At 46.5% G+C, this 17,276-nt stretch overlaps 1 protein-coding gene across 3 annotated transcripts in view; it reads left to right on the top strand.

The window, feature by feature from the left end:
• The window catches only part of SPTBN1 (spectrin beta, non-erythrocytic 1), a 218,559-nt gene that overhangs the window by 129,322 nt on the left and 71,961 nt on the right, over positions 1-17,276 (top strand). For all 3 annotated transcript variants that reach the window (XM_081903579.1, XM_081903577.1, XM_081903578.1), the window contains 3 exons: positions 12,274-12,447; positions 14,364-14,455; positions 17,180-17,260. In XM_081903579.1, coding sequence (XP_081759705.1) covers positions 12,274-12,447; positions 14,364-14,455; positions 17,180-17,260 — 347 coding nt within the window. The remainder of the gene's footprint in view (positions 1-12,273; positions 12,448-14,363; positions 14,456-17,179; positions 17,261-17,276) is intronic.

Here is a 17,276-nt window from a genome sequence, read left to right as displayed (position 1 = left end):
ACTGGGCCAAGACCGTTTAGGGCTTTAAAGGTCAGCACCAACACTTTGAATTGTGCTTGGAAACGTACTGGGAGCCAAAGTAGGTCTTTCAAGACTGGTGTTATGTGGTCTCGGTGGCCGCTCCCAGTCACCAGTCTAGCTGCCACATTCTGGATTATTTGCAGTTTCCGGGTCACCTTCAAAGGTAGCCCCACGTAGAGCGCATTGCAGTAGTCCAAGCGGGAGATAACCAGAGCATGCACCACTCTGGCAAGACAGTCTGCGGGCAGGGAGGGTCTCAGCCTGCGTACCAGGTGGAGCTGGTAGACAGCCGCCCTGGACACAGAATTGACCTGCACCTCCATGGACAGCTGTGGGAGAGAAGACTGCTCTCAAAATCAACCTTCTCTATCCACCAAAAACCTCTACAGAGGGTCGGGAGGTGGATGTTGAACAGTGGAGACTGTGCATAGGACTCCAGTCAGGAGGTGAGGCAGGTGGACTCACCTAAAATTGAATGGAGGGATCTCGCTCCAGTGGAGATAACTGAAAACAGATCAATGACATGCTATAGTTTGCTTGGGAAAAGACACATCTTTTTCAGGTTTTTAGTTTTTCCCTTTTTCCGTTTGTTTTATGCTGGGGTTTTTTTCCTTTGAGCTTTTGTAACAAAAGTGACTCGAGTGTTAAATAAATAATAATTCAACAATAATAATCCATTCATTTATTTCACAATATTAAGGGGGGGGAGGGGACGCAGCTTCAAATAGAAGAGGATGTTTGCTCAAAGTACAAAAGGGAAAATGAGAGAGACCGAGAGACTGAAGAATCCGTTTGTCCATATTGTTGCACACAGTAAAAAGACGTAAATGTGTGAAATGTTCTCCACGGTCCAGAAAATTGGAAGAAGATAATGATGATGGAGGAGAGAGAAGTCACTTCTAATTTCCTCCTCTTGCGCTTGCAGGAAATGGTTTGCAGGATCAGCTTAATGCAGTTTAATGCTCCTTAGCTGGTTTTTAAATGCAGCAGAGTATAGTAGGTATTATTTTACCTCTCAAGTTCTGGGTCTTGAAAGGGAAGTTTCTAATCGCAACTTTGCACTCCCCTTTTATTTGATACAGGGATTGGATTGCCGTTACGTGCCGCGAAAATTTCCCTGTGTAATTCAGCAAGCGCTTTAGGGACATAAATATTAAAACACTCGGTGAACATGACAATATAGAAGCACAAGCAATATCCCTCCACCTGATTACAAACATTAACCACTTCTGTTACCGCTCCATACAGCACAGCTCCCAGTGACCAGGAATGGCTCCTGACCCTATAAGAGGGGTTTGGATGTGGGATATGGAGGGAGAGGGTGCAGAGGGGAGATGGAGAAGAGAAAGATCTTTGGGGCAAGCTGCCTTACTCTTGTTGAACCATTGGGTGCAACCCCAACAAATATATTATGGGGTGGGATATGGTAGGCAAATACAAGGTTATTGGTACCTTAAATGTGGCTGATCTCCTGATCCAAGCGGATGGCTTAGTTGGGTAGAACGTGATGCTGATAACGCCAAGGCTGCAGGTTCGATCCTCATTTGTGTTAACGGATAGATCTGAGGGCTCCCTTGGACAAAAAAATAAGGACACCATTTTGTAGTCCTCCCTTCATGGAGTAAAATAAAAGTGCAACAGTGCAGATCCGATGTATGGTTGATTTTCTATTAATTTATAACAGAAGCGTAGTGTATGTCGTGTGTGTGTGTGTCGAGTTTGTACAAACTGAATGATTGGGGGGGGGGGTTTCCTGCGACATATGGGACAGCTGCATATTCCTGCATTGCAAAAGGTTGGACTAGATGATCCTCAGGATCCCTTCCAACTCTACAATTTTATGAATGGAGCTGCTGCCGTTATGGGGAATGCGGGTATGTGAAAGAAGAGTATACCAATGCACCCCATTTTATTTTTTCTACATTGATATCCTTTCCACTACTTAGCAGATCCATTAAAGTTTACCTTTATTATTTTTAAAAGATGTTTCCTTTCACAACTTCTTTGTTGTTGTCCAAATCCAAAAGTGTTTCCAGAAAGTGAAGGTGGATCACTTTTGCCCTCGGGGAAATAAATCAAGAGGCTAGTCCTTAAAGGTCAATCCGCCAGATAATTAAAAAGTGGATTATTTTCCTATTTGCGAAGTGGGGAAAGAATCCAGCTAGCGTGAAAAGGCAACAACATTTTAGGATTCTTTCCCTCCCGACAGTAACACAAACACACCAGCACGAGGCTCGTTTATATAAAACGGCACTTTTGGCCGTTCAGTGCTTTAACAATAATTCCTTTATTTTTTCTGAAAGCCCCAAAGGTCATCTCACATGCACGCATCTTCTCTGGCGAATTAAAGTTGCCTCGCTTTATGTGTGCCCAGCACATAACTGAGATTCTTAAACAAACATAAACACAGCGAGCGAAGGAAGCCAGTTTGCATTCCTCCCTGTCCAAACTCCCCGTCCCACTTCCTCAGACTGAAGGAAGAGGAAATGTGTTTATTATTATTTACATCAAGGAGTATCTTGCCGTAAGCCTGTGGAGTAGGTTGTTATTAACCCAGGAACAGGGGAAGCAGCTGAATCTTAACCTTCCAAGTCAAGGCCTAACATGCTACTTGTCAGCTGGGCCATAGCATATCTCAAAAGCAGTCGATTCTGTTCTGGGTGAATGTTGCTTCAAAGATCCAAGTTCCTCTTTATAAACACTTCATTCCCAGAAGCTAGTCTCTGGGGTTGGCACTGAGTGTAGACAGGGGGTGTCAAATGTTATGGAGCAGAGAGTTTCTCTTAATGTATTAACAGAAGCTTGCAAACAAAGGTTTGCAAAAAAAAAAAAGTCTGTGAAAGTTACTAAAGCCTAGTAGCCTGTGTTTTCATGCTGGTTGTGAAGGAAGTAAAACCCCCTTCGTCACAAACAGTGTAAGAACACATCGATGACAGAGGAGGGATGGAATACTCCAATGTATTCTAATGTATACTCGCCTGAGCAGAATTCTTGATCACCTATGGTGACCAGGCAAGCTTGTAGATACAATGCTGTGTTAACAGCTGTACACAACAGTGCATTTTAAAAACTTCAGGGACCCTCTTCTACATTGACGGCTTCATCACAGAAACCCTGCATGTCGCAGAAGATTTTGGCATGCAAATTCATGTATATAGAATTGTGGCTCGGGGTGTGGAGTGGGGAGAGAATGAGATATCGTCTTAAGACCTAGCCAGTACTCGCCTGTGACTACCTGTTGCTCTGCAGGGAAACCTGCCCGTTGTGACTGATCTAGTGAAGAAACTCTCAACAGTTTCCAACGAACCCTTGTATGTTCCATGGATGGGATTTTGGCAGGTACCTTGCAGCGTCTTAGCACTGCAAGTGATACTCAGTACCGTAATTTTTTGCTCTATAAGACTCACGTTTTCCTCCTAAAAAGTAAGGGGAAATGTGTGTGCGTCCTATGGAGCGAATGCAGGCTGCGCAGCTATCCCAGAAGCCAGAACAGTAAGAGGGATCGCTGTGCAGCGATTCCTCTTGCTGTTCTGGCTTCTGACATTCAGAATATTTTTTTTCTTGTTTTCCTCCTCCAAAAACTAGGTGCGTCTTATGGTCTGGTGCGTCTTATAGAGCGAAAAATACGGTACTTGCCAAAAATCATTCTACCTGCCTATTAAAGTATAGGAACCCTATCCTCTGTTGCATAGAGTGATTCTATGTCTGCTTCCCCCAATCTCATGTCCTGCAAATGTTTTGCACTGCAAAGACCATCAGCCCCAGCCACCTTGGCCAATCATCAGGGATTATGGGAGCTGTAGTCCGCAGTATCTGGAGGACATCGGGTTGAGGGAAGATGTTCCAAGTATGAATGATGTCCATTGTGAAATCGTTCTTGTCATGTACTGAAGTTCTCACCCTGGGCCAGCAGGGGGATACTGTAGATAGTTATGCAAATAAGGGATTGAAAGTGGCGTTCAGTGATTGGATAGTTTTAGGAAAACGTTACAGTTACATTGTACTGGAGCTCTATATAAGCAGGCTGACTGAACTCTTCAGTTCAGTTCTGTTCTGGCCTGTGAATAAACAAGAGCTGTTTGTAGAATCGCTGTGTCGTCTGATATGTTCACCCACAACTTAACAGTTCTTACTTGCTCCAGTTCTATAGGTTGAAGCACAAAGAGACAAAACAAGAAATTTCCCCTTCCTTTGCTTCTAAGTACCTTTTGGGTTCAGTTCTAACTACATTCATTTCCACTATTTGCCAGAAAGTTGGAGCGGAAGATTAGGGCTCGTAATTAACTTGATGGAAATATCTTGAAGTAGCAAAAGCTAAGTCCTCCGAAAAATATTGTTTCTCTGATCTTTAGGGTGGAAAATATATAAGGCTAGGGGTGCACAGTTAATCACTGAGCAACATTATGAAGTTACTCATTTATAGTCCTGTTTCTTTTTTAAAAAAGCAAACCACTGGCGTGCAACACTGCTGAAAAACAGTTATTACCAGTGGTAATGGAGACGACGGGAAGTTTGATGTACTTTAAGATTTATTTTCAAAATACATGAGTTATTGTTCTTGTTAGTTTTATATCTTTGTAACAAATGATGTAAATGTACAGGCTTTTTTGTGTTTTGTTGGTGCGCAAGCATAATAAAGAAAAAGAAAAAAGAAAAACAGTTATTACCAGTGGTAGCAAATGCAATTCCGGAGGAGCCAAATCAATATTCCCTCTTTCCACAAACCAGCTGATCAGCAACAGGATAAGGAGCTCTCTGACTTGCAGATCTTAATTACCACCAGTTCTATTCCGACAGTGATAATTAAACCTTGTTTTCTCAGTAGTTACTTTCCATACCAGCTGAAAAATAACTAGCCTGGGTCATGTGTTTGTTGGCAGACTATATCTTGCAACAGAGCTTCCCATGAGCAGCTAGCTGTGTAGTGGTCTGGGGCAGTGGGGGACCTACATTTTGGGGGCCCTGAAGCTTGAATAATAATAATAATATTATAATAATTTTTTATTTATACCCCGCCCATCTGGCTGGGTTTCCCCATCCACCCTGGGCGGCTTCCAACAGAATATTAAAATACAATAGTCTATTAAACATCAAAAGCTTCCCTAAACAGGGCTGCCTTCAGATGCCTTCTAAAAGTCCGGTAGTTGTTTTTCTCTTTGACATCTGGTGGGAGGCATTTCACAGGGCAGGTGCCACTACCGAGAAGACCCTCTGCCTGGTTCCCTGTAACTTGGCTTCTCGCATTGAGGGAACTGCCAGAAGGCCCTTGGCACTGGACTTCAGTGTCCGGGCTGAACAATGTGGGTGGAGACGCTACTTCAGGTATACAGGACCGAGGCTGTTTAAGGCTTTAAAGGTCAGCCCTAACACTTTGAATTGTGCTCGGAAACGTACTGGGAACCAGTATAGGTCTTTCAGGACCAGTGTTATATGGTCTCGGCGGCCGCTCCCAGTCACCAGTCTAGCTTCTGCATTCTAGATTAGTTGTAGTTTCCGGGTCACCTTGAAAGGTAGCCCCTCAGAGAGTGTATTGCAATAGTCAAAACGAGAAATAACTAGAGCATGCACCACTCTGGCAAGACAGTCTGCGGGCAGGTAGGGTCTCAGCCTGCGTACCAGATGGAGCTGATAAACAGCTGCCCTGGACACAGAATTGACCTGCGCCTCCATGGACAGCTGTGTGTCCAGAATGACTCCCAGGCTACGCGTACCTGGTCCTTCAGGGGCACAGTTACCCCATTCAGGACCAGGGAGTCCTCCACACCTGCCTGCCTCCTGTCCCCCAAAAACAGTACTTCTGTCTTGTCAGGATTCAACCTCAATCTGTTAGCCGCCATCCATCCTTCAGCCGCCTCCAGACACTCACACAGGACCTTCACCGCCTTCAGTGGTTCTGAACTATTAGGGGGGCTCCTTCTCAACCAGCAACGAGGTCTGGGTATCCCCTCTTACCTTCTTCAGTGGGATTTTTCCATGATAGATTGTCATACCTGCACAACATCTGTGCTGCTGAACCCCAATATTTGGGGTTGTTGAAATATATATATATAACAAAAAAAATCAATTTGAGTTTTGTGATCCATTTTTTGTAGACTAAAGTTGCTTCGGTGGCCCCTCCAGGACTACTGTATTGGCCCTGAAGCTTAAGCTTCTTTAGTTTCCTAGTAGATCGCAGAAATTAATTAATTTGCATTTCCGTCATTCATCTGCAGAACTCAGGGCGGTTCACAACATCAAAATACAAGATAAAGACACAAAATTTATAATAAAAAGCAAGAACAAACACCGGGGGGTGGGGAACCCCCCACAAACCAATAAACCTCCCCCCCTCCAGAGAAGAACAGATGAGATTCTTGCCGTTATGCACCCAGAATGAAGAATTTCAGTGAGTTGCAGCAAGATGAAGTGAAACTTTTTACATCAGAGTCACAGGGGTCAGAAAGGGGTGACCGTAGCAAAATATTAATGTTTATGCCACATGTTTCCCTGAGATACATAATACAGCTGTATAAACTTCTGGTTTTTGCCGCAGCTGTTTCAGTGAGTCGCTTAAATCGACGGAACGGAAAGCAAAAGAGATGTTGCATTAATGTCATGACTGAGAGGGCAGCGTCCCAAGGCCACATTGGCTGGGGGTTTGCTTGGCTTTCTGAACGCAGGAAGAGCCTGGGAGTTGGAGGTGGGACCTGGTGGAGGAAGGCAGGAGACCCTAGTAGCAAATCTTTACCTGTCAGGATGTGGGGAGGGCAGAGCCTGGTGCTTAATGGACGTAACACGTATCAGATGTCCTCAAGCCTTCTGCCTTGGCACTGGCCCCTCGCCCTTAGTTGACACTGACAAACTGGAACGTGTCCAGAGGAGGGCAACCAAAATGGTCAAAGGCCTGGAAACGATGCCTTATGAGGAACGGCTAAGGGAGCTGGGCATGTTTAGCCTGGAGAAGAGGAGGTTAAGGGGTGATATGATAGCCGTGTTCAAATATATAAAAGGATGTCACATAGAGGAGGGAGAAAGGTTGTTTTCTGCTGCTCCAGAGAAGCGGACACGGAGCAATGGATCCAAACTACAAGAAAGAAGATTCCACCTAAACATTAGGAAGAACTTCCTGACAGTAAGAGCTGTTTGACAGTGGAATTTGCTGCCAAGGAGTGTGGTGGAGTCTCCTTCTTTGGAGGTCTTTAAGCAGAGGCTTGACAACCATATGTCAGGAGTGCTCTGATGGTGTTTCCTGCTTGGCAGGGGGTTGGACCCGATGGCCCTTGTGGTCTCTTCCAACTCTATGATTCTATGATTCTATGACATCTTCCCCAGAGAAGAAAACCCTGCAGCTTTGAGCCAGACTCTGAGATAGGAGAACCCTACTGAGTGCAGGAGCGCCTTTAAAATGCCGCAAACCCCGTTCTCATAGTGCCGTAGGTGGGGAGGGAATGCACCTCTTCAGTTTTGGGTCTACTTTCTTGCATCTCTTGGCTCAGTTTCATATGCAGATGGGAGCCCCGTGGGAAAGAGGTCAAGGTGGGGGAAGAACTGGAGGAAGGAGCCCAAAAATTGATGCAGCAATAGAGCAGCCATCTTGCCAAGTGATCAGTTTGGGCATCTTGCAAGAGCGGCCTGTCTTGCCTCCTCCCACCAGGTGGGTAGGAAGAGAAAGGGAAAGAAGGAGTGTTGGGGCGGGGGCAGTTGTCTCCACCCACTTTTGGTCTTAGCTCCACCTACTTATGGCTCTGGCTCCGCCCACTGCTGGCTCCTGCTCCGCCCACCGTTGCCATGCATTCCCTGACACATTGCCACCAATGGAATGTAGCTCTTCATAGAAGCCCCTGCCATAAGTGGGATTGTCATTGTTAAGTTGTGGGTGAACATATCAGACGACACAGCGATTCCTCAAACAGCTCTTGTTTATTCATAGGCCAGAACGGAACTGAACTAAAGGGTTCAGCCAGCCTGCTTATACAGTGGTACATCGGGTTAAGTACTTAATTCGTTCTGGAGGTCCGTACTTAGCCTGAAACTGTTCTTAACCTGAAGCACCACTTTAGCTAATAGGGCCTCCCGCTGCTGCCGCACCGCCGGAGCACGATTTCTGTTGTCATCCTGAAGCAAACTTCTTAACCTGAAGCACTATTTCTGGGTTAGCGGAGTCTGTAACCTGAAGCATATGTAACCTGAAGCGTATGTAACCTGAGGTACCACTGTATAGAGCTCCACTAGAACGCAATAGTAACCATTTTCTGTAACTATCCAATCACTGAACGTCACTTTCAATCCCTTATTTGCATATGTGGACCTGAGTGAAAACTATCTACAGCATCCCGCTGCTGGCCCAGGGTGAGAACTTCAGTACATAACAGTTGTGGCGTTTTGGGACTGCCAGCGGACTCCAGAGTCTCCCCCCCACCCCGGAAAACAACGTGTTTTAATGTTATGCCTCCCCTGGGGTTCATTGCGGGAACCCAGGCAGAATATATCTTGGTGGCTCATAAGCCAGATATGTCTTCTGGCAGGCTTGAATGCTTGGACTGATGGGCAAGTCAGGAAAAGGAAGTGGGAACAGAAAAGCTGTTTCTTGGGCCAGAGCTCCAAGGGACACACTCCCTTCTGGGCAAGCTGCTAAGGGCTACATGCTAATGGTGCGTGGAGCCGGAGGCAAAAATAGGCCCAGCAGCAGCTGCAAATGTTACCTTTGTCCCCATGGCTTGTTTGCACACACAATCGCTCACCCCTCTCTGCCTTCCGTCCAGATTAGGGACACTTTTTCAGCTAGCAAAAGCTTCCTGGTGCAAAGCAGGGCTAGCGATTAGTGTGGCTTCTGGAGAAGGCTCCAAGGGCCAGATAGAGAGGCCTGGGGGCCACATTCAGCCCCTGGTCCTCAGGTTCCTCAGCTTTGGCCTCTATGATCTGTATCATGAGGAGGGGGCTCCCATTTTGCTAATATCGTATCATTACGGAGAATCCTGACTCATTATACTAGATGAATTCTGGGAAGCATTGTAGCTCTGCTGTTCCTCAGAAAGCAACCCCACGACTCCCAATTAACTTCAATGTAGTAAATTGCAATTGTTCCGGAGGCAGTTAGCTCACTGACTCACCCCCTCCCCATTTTTCTTTTTTCCCCTCTTTAGGAGCTGCACACAGAGCCCTTTAATGCTGCAACTTGACAGATGCTTTTTAAATGTGGTTTCTGCCCAATTTCAGCTTGTCTCCAACGTTCCGCTCTCACCACCCCGCCGGATTATGTGCCTCCTTTTCTTGTTCCTTCGTGGGAGCGAGCTGGAACGAATTTCTCCTTCCTAACATCCATCTTGCTCATATATATATATATATATATATATATATATATATATATATATATGTGAGATCCCAAAAGAAGTTGTAAAGTTCGCTTCTCACAGAGCCTACTCAATCAGCCGTGGCTGTGATTCTGAGCAGGCCTTTTTAAAAAGAGGTTTGCATGTTGGCAGCCAGCACTTCCTGGAGTCTTCCCAGTTCTCATTACTGTGATCAGCCAGAGCTTTATTTGCTTGTTTAGCACTTTCCCACCACTGCAAGGAATGCGAGTACAGGGACACAAGAATGGGGGTGTTCCAGTTAAATTTAACTAGCATCATGTACACGCTGTATTTTAAAACCCAACTTCAGGCAAGCCAGGGAACAAAGTCTTTGTCTAGGTATGTGTGCACCTGTGGAGAGTGGGTGCCACAAATTTTGCAGAACCGGAAATCTTTAAGAGGGACCACCAAAAGCCAGTGTGGTGTAGTGGTTGAGAGCGGTAGACTTGTAATCTGGTGAACTGGGTTCGCTTCCCCGCTCCTCCACATGCAGCTACTGGGTGACCTTGGGCCAGTCACACTTCTCTGAAGTCTCTCAGCCCCACTCACCTCACAGAGTGTTTGTTGTGGGGAAGGAAGGGAAAGGAGAATGTTAGCCGCTTTGAGACTCCTTCGGGTAGTGATAAAGCGGGATATCAAATCCAAACTCTTCTTCTAGCTCTCTGCATACTGGAAGGTAATTTGTTGACAAGGGCCTGCCTTCAAGATTGCATCGTCAAATACTGTATCCAGCTTGATACCTGGTAAAAACTCGCACATGTTTTTGGTTTGCTTGACCAATTATTCTGGCTGCAAAGTGTGATTTTTTATTTTTTTTTTGCAAGAATGTTTGCATTGCGAGAACTTGAGCTGGGTGATATATCACCCGAAACCTGTTTGAATTACGATATCGGTTTCATAATTTTGTACCTGGCAAGATATTGCGAATCATGACATGTGTGTGCGTGTTACGCAAATATCACAGTGTGGGAAAAATGCTTCTCTTGATTTCTGCAGCCCCCTTAACTCTACCGACTTAGGTCTCCCTTGCCTCCCACAGGAGGAAACAAATTGCAAGAGTGGGCGCTGGCAAAAATCAAGATGCAGGGGAAACAGTGAATCCAGCCAGTGCCTCTGCGTAGATCCATCCTTATTTCAGGCATTGTGATATATCGGTATATCGCGATGCTTAGCTGGTGATATATTGCGAAGTTGGAAACCAGATATCGCCCAGCCCTTGTGAGAACTAAAGAGAGCAATCCGAAGTTCAAGGCGGGTGGTAAAGCCCTCTTTCCTCTGCCTTCTGATTTTCAGCCTCTGGCTTGTGTGAGGGCAGTGGATAGCACATTGCATTAGGCCAGCAGGATCTGAGTTCAGATCTCTTCTACCAACTTCACGGGTCCTGGTGTCCTCCCTTTAGTTGTTGTCATCGTCGGCATCCATCTGCCTCAAAAAACAATGGAGTACACCTGCAGGGGTGAAGTTAAATGGCTGTGTTAGCAGCATGGAAGTGACCTCCCTGGGGTGCAAGCTTGGGCAGTGTATATGGAGGTCCTGGACTGCCCAGTTGACAAGACCCCCCTCTCAGCCTCGCTGATGGGGTCCAAAAGAAAGGAAAGCAATACATTTGGCACCAACTTGGCTGCAGGAGTTTCCAGGAGAAAGCGTTCAAGGCGCCATCCAACCGCCTTAGGGACTCCAGTCCGGATTTGTGTCGGGTTTACTCCTTAGCCTTTTGACCAGAAAAATAAAATAAAAACCCGTCGGCCAAGCTGTTTCACACCAGTTCTCTCTGCGCCAAACAAAATCTCCCTGCTACAAAGACAAGTATTTATTCTCCAGCTCAATGATACAGCCTAAGGAGTCTCTGGATGAGCATTCCTTTGGCAACTTCCTGAGGTATTTTGGATAACTTATCCAAAATTATCCCTCCATTCATGCGGGGACTACGAGTGGAGACAGTTCCTAGTGGTGGACGAAGAGCTCGAAAGAACGAAGGTTTTATTTATTATTATGCTGGGAGATAATCACCCTTGTTGGCTTTGGCTGCCTTTGCCTCGTAGTCACTCATATTACAGGACACTCATCGGAAGCAGGATACAGCGGGCTGCATCATTCATACTCTGAGTAGACCCATTCAAATTGATTGGCATCATTGCCACCAGACATCTGTTCCATAGCTGTCAACTTACAGATTTGAAAATAAGGGACCAGCAGCCTTAAAAATAAGGGATCAGCAGCCAAAATAAGGGATTTTCCGAGCACAGGTATGTTCAGCTTCTGAGCCCCTCCAAGCCAAAGGCAGAAAGCCCAGCCAGCAGCCAAACGAAGCCTCAAGCGGTGGTTCCCACAGTGCAGCAACCCGGCAAAGGGGATGCAGCAAGGAAAACCACCGTCACTTCTCCGTTGGGAAGCGCTGAGCAAAGGCGAGTCCCCAGGCAACGCGGCCGATTTGATCAGCAGAAGGCATGCAAGCTCCACCCCCCAGTCGTTCTTAGACTCCTTATTGGGTGAGCAACGCACTCAAGCAACACAGCTGAAGCGTCCCTCCTCCCTGGCCGGCAGGGAGGGAGAAGAGCTGCTTCCTTTGAAACCCGGGAAATTTAAGGGACAGCAGCGGGACACAGCGCTGGGATAAGGGAGTTTCCCGCCAAATAAGGGACGGTTGACAGTTATGATCTGTTCCTTGCAGGGTCAGAAATTAACCATCAAGGGCTTCCCATGCACTTCCGCGGAGGGGGGCTGTCTGACAGCAGGGATCCTTGTCCGCATGCAGAACTGTCCATTGAAATGGATGGGAAAGCCTTGTGCGTGCAGGAGCTTCTTGCCAGCCACAGAACTGAAAATGAGTTGTCTGCTTGGATTCATGCACCCTCGATTGACCACCTTTGCACTGACCTTTTGTTTCCCTTCTTTCTTTTTCTTCCGAATGTCCTTCTTGCAGCCCAAGCCAACAAAGGGAAGGATGCGCATTCACTGCTTGGAGAACGTTGACAAAGCCCTCCAGTTCCTGAAAGAGCAGCGGGTGCATCTCGAAAACATGGGGTCCCACGATATCGTGGATGGGAACCACAGACTAACCCTCGGCCTTATTTGGACTATCATATTGAGGTTCCAGGTAAATCTGAGATCACCTTCGGCCCTTGCCTTTCCCTGTAAGTCACGCTCATCTTTCCCGGCTTCCCAGATCATCAGCCTTAGCGGAATCACTTTAGGGCTGCCCTGAATGCATGGTGCATTTTGTTTATAGTTAGTTATACAGGCTGGGGCTGGTTCTTACTTCGAATAGGAAGGGGAGGAAGATTTCTTCATTCCTAAGCTGCAGAACGAAATTAAAATCACCCCACACACCTTTGCATGCCTGGGAGCCATGGCGAGAAAGTTCTCACTGGCAACGATAGAAACTTTCCCTCTAAAATACTCCTAGCCGCACTGAGAGCTAGGAAAATTCCCATTCCGATAGCGGAGGGTGAAGCCTTCCTATGCACTCATTGCTGCTTCTGCTTCTATTAATAGTTATTTTTCTTTGGTTCCTTATGCATTTTTAAAGGACTGTTTTATTTTAGGAATTTTACTCAATTTTGCCTGGTTGAAAACCAACGCTTCCCAAATCTTTTGGGACTGCTGCCCCCTTGCTTCCATAAACCCATCCCCAGTGCTCCCTACCCTATAAAAAGCACAATTCAGAATAGCACTTTGCGCGACCCACAAAGGTAGGTATTAAAATTCCAAACGGCGCATTTATTCAAAATCCAGTCGAAGCTATTTAGTTTAATCACTTCAACAAAATTGAGGAGCTTGTTGCAGTGATACGAGCTTGTCAAAGCCAGGTAACCATTTACATCTCCCAATGACCAAGGCTTGCCTCTTAGTGCCCCCTCCCTGTAATCCCCACCCCCACCCTCGGGTCTGGTACCATCTGACTTGGGGAACCACTGTTGTAAACTGTCCTGTGGCTTGTGCAAAGGGAGATACATAAATAATCTGAAATAATAATGTATTTCCAGTAAGACCAACACCCCACACAAACACCTGTAATTAATTAAGGAAAAAGACAAAGGTGTCGCCCCGTGATAAACCTTCAGCATTTTGTGCCACAGCAACATATTTTGTGGTAGCGGCTCTCTCTGGGTGGGATGAAACCGCCATGCTAGTGTTCTGGCAGGTGGGCTGCTCCTGCTGGTCTGTTTTTGGGGCACCCACCTCCACCTCCCATCTCCCTCCTGGAAAGGAACAGCGACCCACCTGCCAGGAAACCAATATTAGCAGTCCCATCCCACCAAAGCAAGCCACTTTGGGGAATCCAGTTTATTTCTGCCTCTTCCCCTTCAGAGAGAATTTCTCTCAACCTCTCCCCACGGGGCATTGCTTCTCAGCACTTTGTTACGTAATTATGCAGATCAGGGCTGCGATTTCCTACGGAGCCAAGGCTACAGTTCACAAAGATTTACGAGGGAGCTGAACCTGCTGGAGTTTGTAGGCAGAAACCAAAGTTCCGCACTTTGAAATCTGTGGGGCTTGTGTACTTTATCTGGGCTGGGTCATTCTCATGCTTTGTGAAGCATGCTCCTTTAAAAGTGGAAGTAGCCAGCTCTGTTCATGATATTATTTTGAACATATATAGGGGAGGAAACCTTCAGATTGTTTTGGAATCCGGTGCACGCTTTCTGTCTTCTTCTTTGGCAATCACTAGTAGTCGAGTAAGATTGTCTTCCATAAACACGGTTTTAACAATGAGTCTGTAAGTGACCGTGGAGGCCAATTCTGGATCCAGACATCCTTCCACAGTGGGGACATAGGTTTCTGGGCGGGAGCTGATCATGGTGTGGATTTGCCAAGCATGCCTTCCTCTTAGCACGTTTCTCCAACCTCTGTGTGTGTGTGTTTGCGCGCGTGCATGTTCACATGCTGGTTCTTATACTCACCTACTCTGCAGTTGGTTCGGCAACAGTGCTCTCTCAGAAAGTTTGAAGGCTGCCTAAAATAAATGGGCTGGGGGGAAATTGACTGGCTGATCCATGTGTTGCATTGCAGATCCAAGACATCAGTGTTGAAACAGAAGACAACAAAGAGAAGAAGTCTGCAAAAGATGCACTGCTACTATGGTGCCAGATGAAGACAGCCGGGTGAGTTTTGACCCAGTAGTCCTCTAGACAGTGCTGGGGGAGCCTCTCTCAAGTCTCTTGCTCCCTGAGTGTTTAAGACTACAAATCCCATCAGCTGGCAGGGGTTGATGGGAGTTGTAGTCCGAAGCATCCAGAGGGCACCAGGCTGGGGGAGGCTGCAGTGCATTTAAAACACACAGGCCTCGACCTCTCCTTAAGTGCAGTGTCCCGAGTTAATGAACAGCTTCCCTTAAGGCAAATCGGTGTGCAGAGCAGGGAGCAAGACTTTCTTCTCCAGGGCAGCGCCATTACTTGTGCTGTCCTGCAGACAATATGGGCCAACAGAGGTCGTTTTTGTGAATACAGTGGCTCAGAACAACACTTAACAGCGTCGGCACTAAGATACGGAACTTAGGGGCTGAATGCTTTACAGAAGTTGTGCGTTTAAAATGGCTGCCTTCCCAGAAGCCTCTGGGGCTGTCGCTCTGTGGCAGACCACATGCTTTGCATGCAAAACGCCCCAGGCAAGTTCAATCCCTGCCATCTTCAGGTGGGGATTGGTGGACCCTGTCTGAATATTCGACATGCGTTATCGACTGTCTGAATATTCGACATGCGTTATCGACTGATTCATAGACTAGGCCCAGTTTAAGGCAACTTCCCACAATCCTCTGTGGTGGAGAATGTCACCTGATGGATCCACTTCCATTTTCAAACCTTGACACTGAAGCCCAGACCTGGTAGAGAGACCAGGACGTGTGCACCCAAATTTGCCCTTAATAAGGTCATCGGCCCCAGCCTCCTCTGTCACACGTCCCCCTCAGAAATTTGTCCAGGTGTAAATGTGGCCTTTGGGCCGCAAAGGGGTCTCCGTCCCCGTTCGAGAACCACCTCCCCATCTCCTTGCTTCCTAGTTTTGGCACAGATCGGTCAACCAGCTGGGCTGCCCAAATCTTGCCACAGGTTTTGAGGCCTGGCTCCCACCCCCTGCTTGTATCCTAGCCTGCTATTTGGTCACCGAAATGGCTCCATTTCCTTGACAGAAGCCTTCCCCGCCTTTCCCCTGCCACCTGCGGCAACCCCGTGCTTCTTAATTTTTATTTATTTGTTTGCAAAGATGTCTACCCCTCCAGCACGAAGGAGATGAAACGCCGCGGGGGTGAACCTCATAAAACTCAACAGCAAAAATTACATTTGTTAAACTAGTGCAAAGTGCATCACAGATTCAGTAGGTCATATTTATAAGACATCATAATAGCCACATGGGTTGCCTGGGTAGACAGGTGAGTGTTAAGCAGGCCCCCAATGATAGTTCTGGAAGTACCTGCAGGGATTTATTTATTTATTTGGTAAAGAAAACTATGATTATTATAATTTAATATCTGCCCTTCACCCTAAGGTTTCGGCTATTAAAACACAGTGTTAACATTAAAACACAACACTGTACAAGATTAAAAACTGCTGGAAACAATTTTAAATTACAGAAATAAAGTGGGCCCTAGCAATATGCATCTCAAGTGTCAAAGGTCAGGGCGTCTCTTCAGCATTTGCTGAATGAGGGTGCTGGATTCATCCCCATGGGAAGACAGTTCCACAACTTTGGGGCCACCACAGAGAATGCCCCTCCCAGGCCTCCACTCGCTGAATTTCTGAACATGGCTCTGAACATAGCACCCGGGAGGCAGTTTTTCAGGGATTAAAATGAGGGGCCACTACTCCTATCTTGATTTTTAAAAAAACCCTGTGGGTGCCAGCACAAGATGGCTGCTGTGGCCAGCAAAAAAAGGGAAACATTAGATAGCTACCTGCCTGATTTTCATGGGAAGCAGATTCCAAAAGGTCACACTAAATGTCCTGGTCTTTTTATTTTATTTTTAAAAATGCATTTATTTTATTTGATCTCTTACGCATTCTTCACCACAAGGTCCCAGGGCGAGTCGTTACAATAAAGCATACAATTATAAAACAAACAAAACCGCCACAACAATAAAAACCAGTGTAAACGCAATTCTGCATATAAAAACAACGCAAACATTTAAAAACCATTCCGTCTGCATAAACTGTGACCGCAGACTAGGGTAGGAACATAGAGCTGTGAAGGATGAGGCCAATGTCCCACCTAGACCAGCATCTTGTTCTTACAGTGGCCAACCAGTGAGGAACCCCCAAGTAGGATTTGAACTCAAGCCCTCTCCCCTCCTGTGCTTTCCAGCAACTGGTATTCGGAAACGTTGATGCTTCCGACCACAGAGGCAGAGCGATGGCCATCATCCATCATGATCAGTAGCCATTGATCGGCTTTACAGATGTGAGATGAACCTCAGGAGCGTACAGTGCTGTTAAAGTTTCTCTCCCAAGGATCAAATGACTGGGCAGTGGAATAATAGGCAAGGTTTTCCCCTCTGGCTATCCAACTGAGGCCTCAGAGGATCTCCCATCTTAGTAATAGTTCTGTTCCCCTAGGTGTCAGTAAGTCCATTATCTATTCCATATCTGAAACCTCCGCATCTTTTTTTAAAAAGAGGAATTGCCAGTGAGTTCTCCAAGAGGGCGTTTCCCGTTTGGCCTTCTGCAGTTCCACTTAAAAATGGTAACCCAAAGGCTGCTTGTGCACAACCTTTTTTCCGGCTAACTCAGCGCCTCTCATTATTCATATCTCTGAGCCTGAATCCTATACTGATGGAGTTTTCTTTGTTTTGTTTCTCTCCCCCCACCCTTCCATCTTTGGTCCTTTTGTTGTGCCAGCTATCCCAACGTCAACATTCACAACTTCAGCACCAGCTGGAGGGACGGCATGGCTTTCAACGCGCTAATCCATAAACACAGGTGGGCACTTGTCGGA

Source organism: Podarcis melisellensis, assembly GCF_964234715.1.
Source record: "Podarcis melisellensis genome assembly, chromosome: 3".
In the NCBI taxonomy this organism is placed as follows: Eukaryota; Metazoa; Chordata; class Lepidosauria; order Squamata; family Lacertidae; genus Podarcis; species Podarcis melisellensis.
Note: the sequence above shows the minus strand (reverse complement) of the source record. Positions and strands in the feature narration are given on the sequence as shown.